At 33.9% G+C, this 15,388-nt stretch overlaps 1 protein-coding gene across 1 annotated transcript in view; it reads left to right on the top strand.

Annotated features, from left to right (window-relative positions):
- Hml (hemolectin) overlaps positions 1–15,388 on the top strand; it is a 403,631-nt gene that overhangs the window by 366,500 nt on the left and 21,743 nt on the right. Inside the window, exons 80-83 of the mRNA XM_081740590.1 lie at positions 2,007–2,165; positions 9,810–9,956; positions 13,486–13,608; positions 14,594–14,752. Coding sequence (XP_081596716.1) covers positions 2,007–2,165; positions 9,810–9,956; positions 13,486–13,608; positions 14,594–14,752 — 588 coding nt within the window. The remainder of the gene's footprint in view (positions 1–2,006; positions 2,166–9,809; positions 9,957–13,485; positions 13,609–14,593; positions 14,753–15,388) is intronic.

The following is a 15,388-nucleotide window of genomic DNA, read 5'->3' as shown; positions in this document are numbered from 1 at the left end:
ATCCTTAACTATCTACTAAAACCGGAAGTGATAGAAATTCACTACAGCGTCTGATTTCAATATTGATCTACGCAGACCAAAAACGATATTAGATAGCAGAGAACTGTTTCCTATAAGCAATTGAGTGCCCCAAGAACACATTTCGTCTTCCTCTTTGACTTTACTAAAAACAAAAATAATAGAAATCCATAACAGCGTTCGGTTTCAATATAGATGTACATAGAAAGTGAAATTAAATCTTTTAAGATTTACGTCTCAGGGTCATGCCGGCTAGGCTAAAGGAGACGACGATGATCAGAAATGAATGAAATGATGGAATGAAGAAAGTGAGAGGAAACGGAAGAAACCCGAGTTGAGTTGATTTTAACGTCCCCTTCAGGAGCGAGACTATATGAGACGTGGACCTACTGATTAACGTGGAATCCGAACCACATTAGCTCCTTCCTAGAATCGAACCCGGGTCTCCCACGCCAAAAGCGCGTACGCTAACCGCTTAGCCACAGATGAGCTCGGAAAAAACCCCGAGGAAACCCATGCACACGGTGTTTGTTCACAACAAAGTCCACTTGGCGCGAGCTGGAATTGAATCTGGGACCTCACACACTGGTGAAGAACGCTCTACCACTGTGCCACCGCGGCCTCTAGATCTACATAGAGGAAAACCAGTAAGGGATAACGAGAACAATTTTCTTGGAATCGATTTAATGTTCTAAAAAGAGGTACAAACTTCTCTCATCACCCTCTATTGAAACCAAAAGTGGTAGAAAAATCTCCTCCAGTTTTAATGGTGATAGCTATAGAGTAGAAACGGTAATACATAGAGCAGAGCGGTTGTCTGTAATCAATTAAGCATCCGAAGAACATATTCTTCAATTAAGCATCCCTAGAACATTCTTCAATTAAGCATCCCAAGAACATATTCTTCAATTAAGCATCCCAAGAACATATTTTTCAATTAAGCATCCCAAGAACATATTCTTCAATTAAGCATCCCAAGAACATATTCTTCAATTAAGCATCCCAAGAACATATTCTATCTCCACTCTAATCTTTCTATTATAACCAGAAGTGATGGAAATCTACTATCACTTCCGGTTTCAATATTAATTGAGAAAATATCGCGCCACATAAACCAAACCCCTGCACGTGGTGAGCGTGTAACATTGGTACGTTTTTATTTGTATATACGGCCTCTGGGCAAGCGTGTGTGAAGAATATATGAAATAGTTGATATAACCTATAAGCAAGTCATATTCTTGAGTGTCCAGATTATTTTGAACCACCTAGACGTTCTAGAGAGTTAAAGTGTTATACAGGGTGACACATATGTCACGCATAGGTTGAAACAGTGTACAATACAACGTTTGTGTTCGTAAATGGAAGTAATTATTCTTGTCACAGGAAAAAAGTACATGTTTGGGAGATTTGAAAACACTATGTGTGAAAAATTATGTCTTTCAAATGTCCGCCATTTGCAGCCTCACAAAGGTTGGCTCTTTTAAGTACATTGTGCATAACTTTACGAAGAGTTGCTGGCTGTAACGTACGGATCTCTGCCCTTATGTTGTTTTTGAGTTGCTCGATGGTTGTTGGTTTGTTAACATATACACGTTCTTTGAGATATCCCCAAAGGAAAAAATCTGGAGCAATTAAGTCAGGCGCACATTGAAGTGCCGACGGTATGCTCTCTGGGTGAGTATGATTGATCTTTGATTTTCAAAAGACAGTTCATTCACTTTCGTGCGTTGTTCAGGACTCAATCTCTCCATGATGAATCTTCCAGGATTCCTTTACAATCCTGAGAAAGAAAAACTTGCATTAATAACTTACCAAACAAAATATGAGGCATTAAAACCCATGCGTGACATATATGCCACCTTGACATATTTTGGCCAATAGAATATCAATATTATATCCCTAAATATCACAACATCTTTCTCTTACGCCTTACAATAAAGGTAAATTTCTATTACTTATATGATGTTTGTTATTTCACACACAACTAGGGCTTTGAGTATCGACCTTCACCACCTGAGTCTCCCAACTGTTGTGGCCAATGTGTGCAAGTCAAGTGTGTTGTAGATGGAGAAGAGTATGATGCAGATACAACGTGGACATCAGAAGATTTCTGCACGAGCTACAAGTGTGTTTCGTCCAACAACACGGTACGTGTGATGGAAATATTCATCTACTGGTATATTAGTTTCAACGAAATAAAAGCCTCTAAAATGTTAATATTCTTCTATGTAGGGAAGATCTTTGATACTACAATTGGAATATCTCGATGTTTATAATTTTTCCGATGTAAATTCTGGTGATCTTAGATTTCTAGGTATATATATATATATATATATATATATATATATATATATATATATAACTCTATGGCCTATGGAACCCGGAGGTTCAGTGCCGCGTTCACAAAAGCTCTTCACTGACTTCTATCCTTAGCTAATTGCATCCAGTTTCTACTTTGTATTCCTATCTCTGCGAGATCCATCTTAATATTATCCTCCCATCTGCGCCTAGGTCTTCCTAATGGTCGTTTTCCTATGGGTCTACCAGTCAAGACTTTGAAAGCGTTTCTACTTTCCTCCATTCTAGCTACATGACCTGCCTACCTAAGCCTCCTAGACTTGACGACCCTAACAATGTTGGGCAAACCGTATAAACTATGTAGTTCCTCGTTATGAAGCTTCCGCCATTCCCCATTCTCGTTCCTCTTGGGTCCGAATATTCTTCTCAGGATCCTGTTCTCAAATACTTTCAGTCTATGTTCTTCCCTTAGAGTAAGTGACCATGTTTCAAGTTAAAGAAAGCAAGGTAAGATTACTTTCTTTACTTTGAAGTAGTTTTACCGATGTGACTATCCTCAAGAACTGCCACTTATTAAAATGAAAATCTCTGTAAGACAGAGAAGAATGTCATTTATATAAATAAAAATTAATATAACCTGTTTGTTTGCCAACTCATCCTAGACAGTTACATTGGTGTTGATTATCTTTGGTACATGATTGGTCTTACACATTCTCGGCAAGGAAAGCGGGAGAGAGGGATGAAGAGTATGATATCTAAAAAAAAAAATTAGTTTCCAATCCGTAGTTTTCTTGATCACTAAAACAAGTAGTCCCAATCCCAATATCGTTAAAGCCCAAATTCATCCTCCATTGCCATGAAGATGAGGAATGGGGGGAGAAGGTGGTGATATGGAAAAATAATCAACCATAGTTGTCTGGTTACTGAGATGGTTAGTGACTACCGGATGCCGTATCCGAATCCATCCTCATCGGCATGGGAGATGAAAGTAGAAAAAGTTGACCTGAAAAGTAATCGAAGCTATCGATATCAGTGTTTAATCTATAGCTTTTGGGGTCATTGAGATGAATGGTGATATCCCCAATCCTGTTTAAGTCCAATTCATCCCCCTTTCGGTATGGAGGTGTGTAAATAATAGATAACGACCGATATTAGTGTCCAATCATTAGTTTTTCGGTTCGTTGAGATGAATATGTCGTTTTAGTTCAAGTTGATCTCTCATCTTATCCTAAAGGAGAGAAAAGATTCAAATAATTTTCATAAACCTCTTCTTTCCGTGCGAAGAATGGTCTTTTCAGCTAGTCTAATAATAAATTCAGCAACAAAACTTGTATTAAGAATATGTACTTTTAACATCATACTTTTTTTATGGGATGGTACATGAAAACCCGAAATGAATCTACTAATTCAGCGACTGTCCATTTATAGTGCACTGATGCGCCAGGCCAAGACAAAAATCATTTGGCGCCAGGCAAATTTAAAAATAAACATACAACGAAGGCAATTTAAGAGCGTATTATTATTCCTAAAATACTAAAACAAAAATGTTTAATTCTCAATAGAATAACAAATGTTACTTTCAATGGGAACAATGAGATTTCTCAAAATTTCAAGTTAAAAGATTTGATTTGATTTTGTGTTAGTGCTCTTTCCAGCAGCGAGGCTGTATGAGAGTAAACTTACAGCAAGTCTCTCACGCCAAAGGAGCGAACGCTAACTTCTTTACCATGAGGGAACTGAAGTTACAAGGCAAGCCCCATTTCAGGTATATTATAATGGACAGATATAATATGTTACACATGAAGCTAAAGAAAAGAAACAAATCACACATTTTTAATTTTTTCTTTGCGTGCCAAATGAAGCCGAGTCATTGAATTTAATGAATTTACGATTCATTTCGCTGACAGTGACAGTTACTATCTACTAGAACGTTATTGAGATAAGCACTTAGTGTCTATGAGATTTCTCGACATGAAATCATATCAAGTAACAATAGTGCAAGGGCTAAAAGGAAAAAAGATGGGCTGATAGACAAACATTTCAACGTACCTCAATATTTCATCTAAGATGAAACATAGTTTTCACTCCTCGGGCAATATTAACGATTCAAACACTAGGTCTCGCATACAGAAAGTTTATTTTTGCTCTTTAAACAGTCATCTCGCTATCACAAAACCACTATTTGACACGGTGTTATAATAGTTGTTCCAGCGATCTTAAAAGGTAGCGTAGACATTCTTAAGTACATGAATATTTGGTCAATTCTCACAGCAACTAACTGATACGAACGCAAATATCGGTTCTTTTAGCAGGACGTGGCAACGTATCATACCTTACAGGAATCTCTTCATCACGATTATGAGTTGTTCACAGAATACAATAAACAAGGAGTCATGACTTCTGCAGCTACAAGATTTAACGGCGCGCGAATTCTAACTGCGCATGTAACTTATATAGGGTTTATGAAACAATGCACTAACTGTAACGGAACTCAAGGAGCGAATTTAAACCCATGCCGAAATGTCAATCGTTATAGCATTTACAGAGTTTTAGACCATTATTTTTCGAACTTAACGTTACATAGACATTGGCGGAAAATATCTCCATCATCTGATGTAACGGGTAATTATTGTTATATGATTTTTGATTGCTACACATGAGACACATGAAAAGAGATATCGGAATGTATTACGGTTTTTCGTGGACTACCTTATAGATAATTGTCTGTTATTAAATACTATACGGATATCTAAGAATACCTTCTTAACCCCAGACACTATACAGGAGATATATAAGATTCCAGAAAATATTTACCAGACGGCGAATGCGCTTCCTTGAAGGTGGAACGTTATACACTCGTGCTTTTTCATTTCTCTCCGAGTTGTTGCTGTCGGCGGATTTACACTTCTCTCCATTTAACCACAGGACATTATTTGTGATCAGAAAATAAAGTGATCATACAGGTATTTATCAGACAATGATGTGCGAAGTATGTTGTGTTATATATTGTTGATGTTATAAATGAAAAATGTAAAAAAGAAAAAGAAAAAAACTTAGAAATAAATGTTATAAATTGTTTAAATGTAATAAATATGAAGAAAAAATTTCAGTTCAAAAACTATTGGAAATCATGGAAGTATATAGGGCCCCTCCCAGACACCACATATACTGCGTTCTTTCCTTGGCCTAATGTATACTGTCTAGGGTTAATCGACTTTTGCGCAGTTGGTTCTTCTTTTAGTATTTATGAATGTATTGACACTCGTATTTAACGCGAAAATAACTACAAAGACGAGAAACTAATAGACTTTATGCTACAATCAATGAGCGTATTTACAGTTAACTGATACATACTTTTATAAGAGAACGTCTAATTGAAAATATTATGAATAAACCCAACTATTGCTAGTATGAATTCAAATTCCAACTGACAATATTTTCTTTTTCTAATGAGTTCAACAATCTTGACGAAAATTTCTACTTTTCCCTATCCTGAGCCAGACTTTTCATTTCCTGTACTTTTTCTTCCCCACATCTTGTATTATTGTTTGACACAGTTTTCCATTCTTCCCTATCTTGAGCCAGACTTTTCATTTCCTGCACTCTTTCTTACCTACATCTTATATTATTGTTTGACACAGTTTTCCACTCTTCCCTATCTTGAGCCTGACTTTTCATTTCCTGTACTTTTTCTTCCCCACATCTTGTATTATTGTTTGACACAGTTTTCCACTCTTCCCTATCTTGAGCAAGACTTTTCATTTCCTGTACTCTTTCTTACCTACATCTTATATTATTGTTTGACACAGTTTCCACTCTTCCCTATCTTGAGCTTAACTTTTCATTTCCCGTACTTTTTCTTCCCCACATCTTGTATTATTGTTTGACACAGTTTTCCACTCTTTCCTATCTTAAGCCAGACTTTTCATTTCCTGTACTTTTTCTTCCCCACATCTTGTATTGTTTTTTGACACAGTTTTCCACTCTTTCCTATCTTAAGCCAGACTTTTCATTTCCTGTACTTTTTCTTCCCCACATCTTGTATTATTGTTTGACACAGTTTTCCACTCTTTCCTATCTTGAGCCAGACTTTTCATTTCCTGTACTTTTTCTTCCCCACATCTTGTATTATTGTTTGACACAGTTTTCCACTCTTTCCTATCTTGAACCTGACTTTTCATTTCCTGTACTTTTTCTTCCCCACATCTTGTATTATTGTTTGACACAGTTTTCCACTCTTTCCTATCTTGAGCCAGACTTTTCATTTCCTGTACTTTTTCTTCCCCACATCTTATATTACTTGGTCGGTATAGTTCAATCACGGCTTTCCTCTAGCTAATTTTCCTTCTGTCATTTCGACCATAGCTAAGAGTGTGATTACTCCATGTCTAATAGTGTGTCAAATCATCTTTGTTGAAAATATCTTCAGTTTACTCCTTTGTTCTACCATTTCTAATATTCTTTCATTTGATACCTTATTCACCCAACTAATTTTCAACATTATTCTATAGCACTACATTTCGAAGTCTTTCCTTCTCCGTTTTTTCTCTTGTCTTAGAAGCAATGCCTTACAACCATATAACAGCACCTTGTATCCACATGCTTTCATCAGCCTGTTCTTCAGTTCTGTATCGATGTTCCATGCTAGAAAGTTTTTGTTTTTCATCGAATGACTCCTTTGCCTGAGCTCTTCTAGATTTTATACCTTGTAGGCATCTATTATCGCTTATTTTACTCCCTTAGTAGCATAATTCCTTGCATCTCTTCCATCACGTGATCTCCTAATTTGATCTTTACTTTCTTAATTTTATTCTTGCCCATATTATAACTTTTGTTCTATTCTTGTCAATCTTCATGTTGAATTTGCTGCCTGCGAAGCACCTGTTCCTCTGCGTTTAAATCTGTCTCTAAACTATCTACCAGAGTGCGATATTGTCCACAAAACTAAATGAATGTATTTTCTGTCCATGAACAGCTATTAGAAGGCTGTGAGTGTCCTTGATATCGTGTTGCTTTTTCAATGTAGAGATAAAACAGAATTGGCGACAATGAGTACCTTTGACTGACATCTTTCTGAACCATTGCTTCTTCTGTCTCTTTCTCTATTTCAATTGTTTATGTATGTTCTCTGTATAGGTTATATATTATTCTTCAATCCACATAGTTTACGATGGTTTAATTTCGATTCGTTCAGAATCTTAAGAGCCTGACATACTAAAAAAAATACAAACCATTTTTCCTTTGCTTGTTTTTCATAAGTGAAAGGAGATAATGAAATACAACTTACCACAATCATAGATAATGTTATTTTACAACAGAAAATATAAAACCAGAAGAATTTTCGGTGTTGCCATCTATAGAAATTACAGTGTTGCCAGAATAACACTTTCCCCAAAATCTAAGTTAAGGTAGCGAGTAGAACGAACTCAACTACATTTAGTTAAGTGTCATGTTGTCTTGAAATCCTGTGAACTATTTTTTTTAATAATAGTTGCGTTTAGTTTGTAATAAACAAAATAGTTTTAACATACAGTTATTAAAATTAAATAATAATGTTATTTAAAAAGTAGTTCACAGGATACCAAAACAACATAATACGTAATCAAATGCAGTTGAGTTCGTTCCTCTAGTCACTGCCTTAACTTAGATTTTGTGGGAAATGTTATTCTGGTCACACTGTAATTCCTATGAATGGCAGCAGTGAAAATTCTTCATGTTCCTATTTTCTGTTGTAGAATAACATTATCTGTGATTGTGGTAAGTTGCATTTCATTATCTCCTTTCACTTATGAATAAACAACCAAAAGAAAAATGGTAAATTTTGTATTATTTTTAGTATGTCAGGTGGAATTTTAAACATTTTATTCCATTCTTTTCTCTTTTCCATACACTTCATTTAACTATTTTATCAGGCCTTGTTTCCATGTTATCAAACTAAAGACAACAATACACTCAGCAAGACTATGTGATAAAAAATATATAAAAACACACACGTGTTTGTGTTTTTATATATTTTTTATCACATAGCCTTGATCAGTGTGTTGTTGTGTTTACTTGAACGTGTATTGAGTTTGTCAATACTGTATACAAGATCAGGTGAGTAACAGAGTATAATATGCAGAAAACTGTTCAATTTTTTACACAACATTAGGAATTTTTTATCTGTCTTACTCCTTGAAATTTGTCTTCTGATATAAGTTAATGTACATTTCTATGTTAATCTTAACTTATATTACAATAAAATATAATTTAGGTCTATTTAAATTAGATAATATTAACTTGCGTATTGCTTTTAACATTGTCAAAGTTAGCCCGTCTGAACTTTTCAACACTATAAAAGGTATAAAGGATGCTTAACTTATTAAGAAACACAATTCTTACTTACTATTCCGTAATTTAAACTTAAACATATCTTTTGCATTCAGTTGCTTGTTGTAACTTTAATTCTTTCAGGTTGAAAGACTCATGTTCTCAACTGAGTTCAATTACGGAAATAGTGATAAGAGTTATATTTTATTAGTCTTCTATGCCTTTTAACAAGTTGAACTTAGTAGTTGATCATAAATATTTGATCTTATTCAAACGTCAGAGTAATTATTCAATTATTAAATATACTTCTATTCAGTGATGTTTTTCTAATTTTTTAACAATTGATTCTCTTAGATATATATATAGCAACAACCGGTTCTGTATATATATATATATATATATTAGTGCTGTCGAAATCGGTTTTTGAAAAAAGTGAAATTTCATAAAACCGAAATGTCGTTCTGAAAACCGCATTTGCGGTTTTGGTTTTTCAAGAAACCGGTTTTCTCAAAAACCGAAAACCGCAAATGTCGCAAAAATTCAACAGCACTAATAGATATACACATACACGAGAGAGATGGTAGATGGATAGTCAAATAGATAAATATAACTCTCTTAGGAAACCAACTGTACAAGGTAGACAAAAGGAATTTTCTTACTGGATACCACAAGTGACAAGTAGAGACCTCCACAACATCCTAATACAAGGTGGTGTTACGAAATTAGGTAGCACTGCGAATATCTTGAAAACGAATTATCCCAGATAGATGCTTGTCAAAAAGTATTGGAAAGACCTTAATCTAGCAATGGATCAACAATTGTTGATAATGGTATATATACATTTCAAATAACCCTCACCACTACATTCATGTGATCTCAGTTCTCATTCTTGATATCTGAACATTTGAGATTAAGGAATAAACGCTTATACCTTGTTCTGATAAATCATATGTTTAACCCTGTAGCTGTAAGAATTTCTAAAAACAAAGATAGTTACCGGCTGAATAGCACCATTGCTTCTATGTATTATTAACTTTTACACATAAACGTATTTGGTGTCTTTCAATTATTTCTTAATTTTAATGTTAAGAAAACAGTACATAGGTGCATACTTTTTTTTCAGATCTATAGGAGGCAGAATTTTGATTATTATTGTAAGCTCTTAATAATTACTGTCTTTGCAGGTCCACTTACAAACGGTAACAAAGAGCTGTCTTGATATTCCACAAGATATTTTGGAAGAATACAGAATTGAAATGATCCCTGTCCCAGGAAAATGTTGTAAAGATCCGAAGAAAACAGCTTGTCTTGTTGACGGAAGAGTTTATGAGGTAATAAACATGTCCTATTCGTTGCATTTTATTTGCTACTAACGAGGTAAACTTTCTTCTAGAAAATTCTGTCTGCAGGACAATCGAAATATGAGGGGCTGCACTGGGACACAATTTTTAAGCGATGTGGTCTGATCAAGAGTTATACATTATCGCAATTTAATTTATGTTATCTCCGGGAAATTACGTTTTCTTATATGAATCAGTTAATGGAAAAAGGGCTTCGGTCAGATAAACTTAGTTTTGAGACAAATAAGAAAAACATTGCAGTTTTGAAACTATAAAATCAAAATGAGCCACTTTTTCGTGTAGATACAAATTACATTAATCGAATGTTGTATAGGAAAGCCATTTTTATGCTCATTGCCATGGTAAAAGAAAAAAAAGTTTCCGCTGTGGACTGAAGTCCTTCTTGCATGTAAATTATAGACAAAGCGCAGTATGCATGTAATTATATGTAATAATTATTTTTTGCTCTTTTACTAAACACAAAACTATGTCTATATGTTTTTTTGCTAGCTTCCAGATGTTTCAGGTCTACCCACCGAATGGGACGAAATCAATAGCTGTTTCCACTAACATATAAAACAAATATAATTCTTCATGCAGAAAGGGCTTCAGTCACTGACTCAAGCCCTTGCTCCCTAGAATAATCGAAGTTGGCATCTGTTTATAAAATGTTAGACCAATGGAACTGAAGATCTTTATGCATAGAAACATAGGGGTACCCGAAAGGAACAAAAATCAGATATTAACTCAATTTTTTATGAACGAATTCGTATATGATTTTCGTGGTGTTTTTTTTTTTTTTTTTTTTTTTTTTTTTTTTTTTTTTTTGTAGAAGATAATAATGGGTTTTGTCTATTTGGAGTAAACATGTATAGTTGGGACACTGAAATAATAGAATTATGCTCAACAAAATTTTAACATCCACCTCATTTTCAGAGACTAGATATCTTCATTTGAATATGCAACAAATATATATATATCCATAGACTTTCTCTCAAGCTTAAGTATCAGCGTTACATGGGTGCGAAAAGAAGGGTCTAAAAAAGAATATGGATGTTCAAGAGTTTTTGAATATGACTTTTTATTTTAATAACATTTTACTGAGATTGAGGAGCAAAGCACACCCAAAATGGGTGTGGAAACCAAATCATATACCAGAAATTAGTTAAGAACCTGATATACTAAAATTAATACAAAATTTACCATTTTCTTTTGCTTGTTTTTCATAAGTGAAAGGAGATAATAAAATGCAACTTACCACAATCATAGATAATGTTATTCTACAACAGAAAATATGAACCTGAAGAACTTTCAGTATTCTATCCATAGAAATTACAGTGTTGGCAGAATTACATTTTCCCAAAAATCTAAGTTAAGGCATGTCATGTTGTTTTGGTATCCTCTACTTTTTAAACAACATTATTATTTAATTTTAATAGCTGTATGTTAAAACTATTTTGTTTATTACAAACTAAATACAGCTATTATTTAAAATGTAGTTCACAGGATTCCAAAACATGATACGTAATCAAATGCAGTTGAGTTCATTCCTCTAGTCGCTGCTTTAACTTAGATTTTGGGGAAAATGTTATTCTGGCAACACTGTAATTTCTGTAGATGGCAACACTGAAGATTCTTCAGGTTCATATTTTCTGTTGTAGAATAACGTTATCTATGATTGTGGTAAGTTGCACTTCATTATCTCCTTTCACTTATGAAAAACAAACAAAAGAAAAATGGTAAGTTTTGTATTATTTTTAATATGTCATGCTCTTAAGAACGCTATGCTGTAAACAGTTAAAATCTCACCTCTGAGCGTCTTACAATAATGTTAATATCTATAAAAAGCTTTAACGATTAGGCCTCGTTTTCATCAGCGTGATAGAAAAGAAACTCCACTGCTTAACCAATACATTATGATGCTGCTTCCAACTTATGGGTCATAATCATGGGTCATAATCAAATGGGACATAATCATTTAAAAAAAAAAATGTTGTGTTGAAAGAACTCTCTGAGGACCTTTAACTATTGATGTGTGAAATACATCCAATATTATTTTTAAGCTTTACTGTAAGTATTTTCACTGAAACTTCATGAGACGGGAAGGGTAAAGTGAACAAGAGGAAGAAAACTATTTAGAGAATAAAGTAGTACTGAAGTAGTCAGTTCTGGCACCTTTCTTCCTTCCGTTGATTATGGAATAATATGATACAGGAGTTGACATTTTAAAGTTACTATTGTTTTCTTTAACATACCTGTCTTTCTACATAGTACCTGCTCTCTTTTTGATGAAGCAGCAGAGGAAGATCTTACAACAATTTTCCTTTTATCTTATGATAGTGTTTATAACTATTTTTTTTTTTTTTTTAAATAAGCATTTCTTTTATCAATTCACTGAAATACTCATAAATTAATTTGTATTAATGAAATGTAGTTTTCAATTTTCTTAATAACATTTTCGTGAATGTGTTGTTTCGCCATCCAGTTAAATGTTGCGATGTCTGGTGAATTAATTGGATGCACGAAGCGGTATAACTAAGCTTCCCGAAACACTAGAAGAGACCCAATATACTGGGTGATTGTGATGTCAGAAAATTACTTATATACTGGGAAACTATATGGAATGGAAATGAATATTGAAAAATCGAAAGTCATAAGAATAACTCGTGGAAATGCACCGTTACGGGTCAGAGTAAAACACAGAAAACTTGAGGAGGTAGATATTTTCAAGTGTCTGAGAAGCATTTTGACGAAAGACTGCGCCAAAGAGATCAGGTCAAGAATTGCCATTGCCAAGGAAGCATTCAACAAGAAAATATCACTCTTAACTAAGAGGCTTAATATTGGATTAAGGAAGAAGTTGGTCTAGTGCTATATATGGAGCATTAAATTGTATGGCTCGGAGACTTGGACATTACGGTAGTTAGAGAAGAAATATTTAGAGAGCTTCGAAATGTGGTGTTGGAGGAAAATGGAGAAGATAAAATGGACAGGAAGAGTAACAAACAAAGATGTTTTAAAACAGATAGGAGTGAAGAGGACGCTTCTAGCCACCATCATTCGTAGAAAGGCCAATTGGATTGGATATATTTTGAGAAGAAATTATCTTCTTCATACCGCCATAGAGGGAAAGATGGAAGGAAAGCGAGGAATAAGAAGAACACAACTAATCGTTGGTTTGAGAAATAGAAGAAAATATTAGGAGCTAAAAGAGGAAGCTGAAGATCGAGAAACGTGGAAGAAATATTTCCAGGCTCAAACCAAAAGTTAAAAAAAAAAAAAAAAAAAAAAAAAAAAAAAAAAGACTCCTCATTAGTCCCAGGACTTGCCAACAGGCAGAATACTTTAATAATAATAATAATAATAATAATAATAATAATAATAATAATAATAATAATAATAATAATAATAATAATAATATGTTTATTACTTTATTTTTTAACATGAATTCAGTTGATTTGAAATTACTTGTACCTCGCAATCATTTGCTTTTTTATTTTTATTTATTTTTTTTACTTAGGTTGGAGACAGCTGGCCGTCTCCAGATGGCGATAAATGCAAAACTGTGACATGTATTAAAACACCGAACGGAGATTTGGCGAAACTGGAGACAGTAGAAAGATGTAGTCGCACTTGTCCATTGGTAAGTTTTCTAATAAATTTATGAACTATTTTATACACCAATCATAAGTAAACGTGTTATTCGATATCTATATATACTGTAGTTACCTTTCGCGCGTGCTTCTTTCTTGTGTCATTTTTATTGTAGCAAATCTTTTGAACTGATACAATTGGTGGTCTAAAGATTCTGACCTTCAGTCGAATAATAATTAGTCGATAGTGTTAACATCCCCTGGTGTGTAATGCAGAAGAGGAAGAGGATTAAGTGAAAAGTGCACGTCATACATTCATTCCACACATTTACATTTACTCACTAATACATTTACACTCACGCACAATTACTCTATTCATCTATATTTCATTTAATTTTTACTTTTTCCCAATTTTACAATTAACCTGACTTTGATATATATATATATATATATATATATATATATATATATTACATGCATCTACTGAAATCTCTTTTTAACTGCTGTCAATTTCTCTACGCTATAATTCAGGCACTTCGACTTTACTGTCGGCCAATCATTGCAAATGGCGATGTCCGCCATTTGCAAACTTTTGTACACTTTATTATACAAATAAGCCAAATTCTACACAAATAAGTCAATATTTCTGCATTTATAGCCCACTTGACCTTAGTTGTTGGTGCACCTAATTATTAAACACCATTAATGGTGACGAAGACAAGACAACTTAGCAGTATTCATATCTCGAGCAACAATCAGTTATTTTCATTTATACAGGAGGTAGAACTACCGATTATCTATTACTTTATATTCTTTATATTGTCATTCGATGGAGTTTGAGGATAACGTAACCTTATAACTCAGAACTGATTTTATTTACCTTTAAATAAAATATTTCGTAATACTTTTGTACTTATGTCTCATGCTTCTGTTTTTTACCACGTTTATTCAAGTTAAAGAAATATATTTTTAAGTATCCTGAAATTTTATGTGATCTGCGTATAAATGTTTGATTTAAATCACCTGTTGTTATAGGGTTGGGGGTATGTTCCTGCTCCAGATACTTCTACGGATTGTTGTGGAAGATGTGAGGAAGTAGCGTGTGTTGTAAACGGAACCTTTTATCCTGAAGGCACGTACTGGTCCTCCCCTGATGACTGTTATGCATACAATTGTACAAGAAGAGGAGATAAGGTAAGAAGTTTAAAACAGTGTACTGTATATAATGAGGAATATATTCAACATGTTGAAACAAGATTACTATTAAGCGGTCCTGGGTTCGATTCTAACTGGGAACACTCAATCGAAAAGGTTTAAAAGGAACTGTAATCTAAATGAAATGGTAAAAGCTATAATGGAAGGAAAACAAGGAAGGTAGAGAAATATAATTAATGGTATAATTCCTACATCAAGACGGAAGTCCCTAAGGATCGTATTGTATGGTCTAAGTATGTAACAAGTGACTTACTACTGATTAGAGAAAATTATGACTAACTGTATTGGTAGAGGTAGAAACCGAACCCGCTAGTTCTTAATTCATGTAGCTTCCTATTTACCTCACGATTGTGACCTAAATTTAGTTGAGGTCTCCAACCGTTCTTTGTACTAGTCTTTCTCCTCGATTCCCCAATGCCAAACATGCCCATGTTCTGCAGTTGGGGTCTTTTCATTTATGATTAACACTAACCTGGAATTTCAGGAAAGATGAAGAACTAAAATTAGTGATCATATATATTAACACACTTTTTCTAAGAAGCAAATTTTCTTAAGTTTTGATAAGTGAAGTTATCTGCTTTTCTCTCACAACGATTCTATTGGAAGGGAGGAATC

This window comes from Thermobia domestica, chromosome 15, assembly GCF_964235325.1.
Source record: "Thermobia domestica chromosome 15, izTheDome1.hap1.1, whole genome shotgun sequence".
NCBI classification, from domain to species: Eukaryota; Metazoa; Arthropoda; class Insecta; order Zygentoma; family Lepismatidae; genus Thermobia; species Thermobia domestica.
Note: the sequence above shows the minus strand (reverse complement) of the source record. Positions and strands in the feature narration are given on the sequence as shown.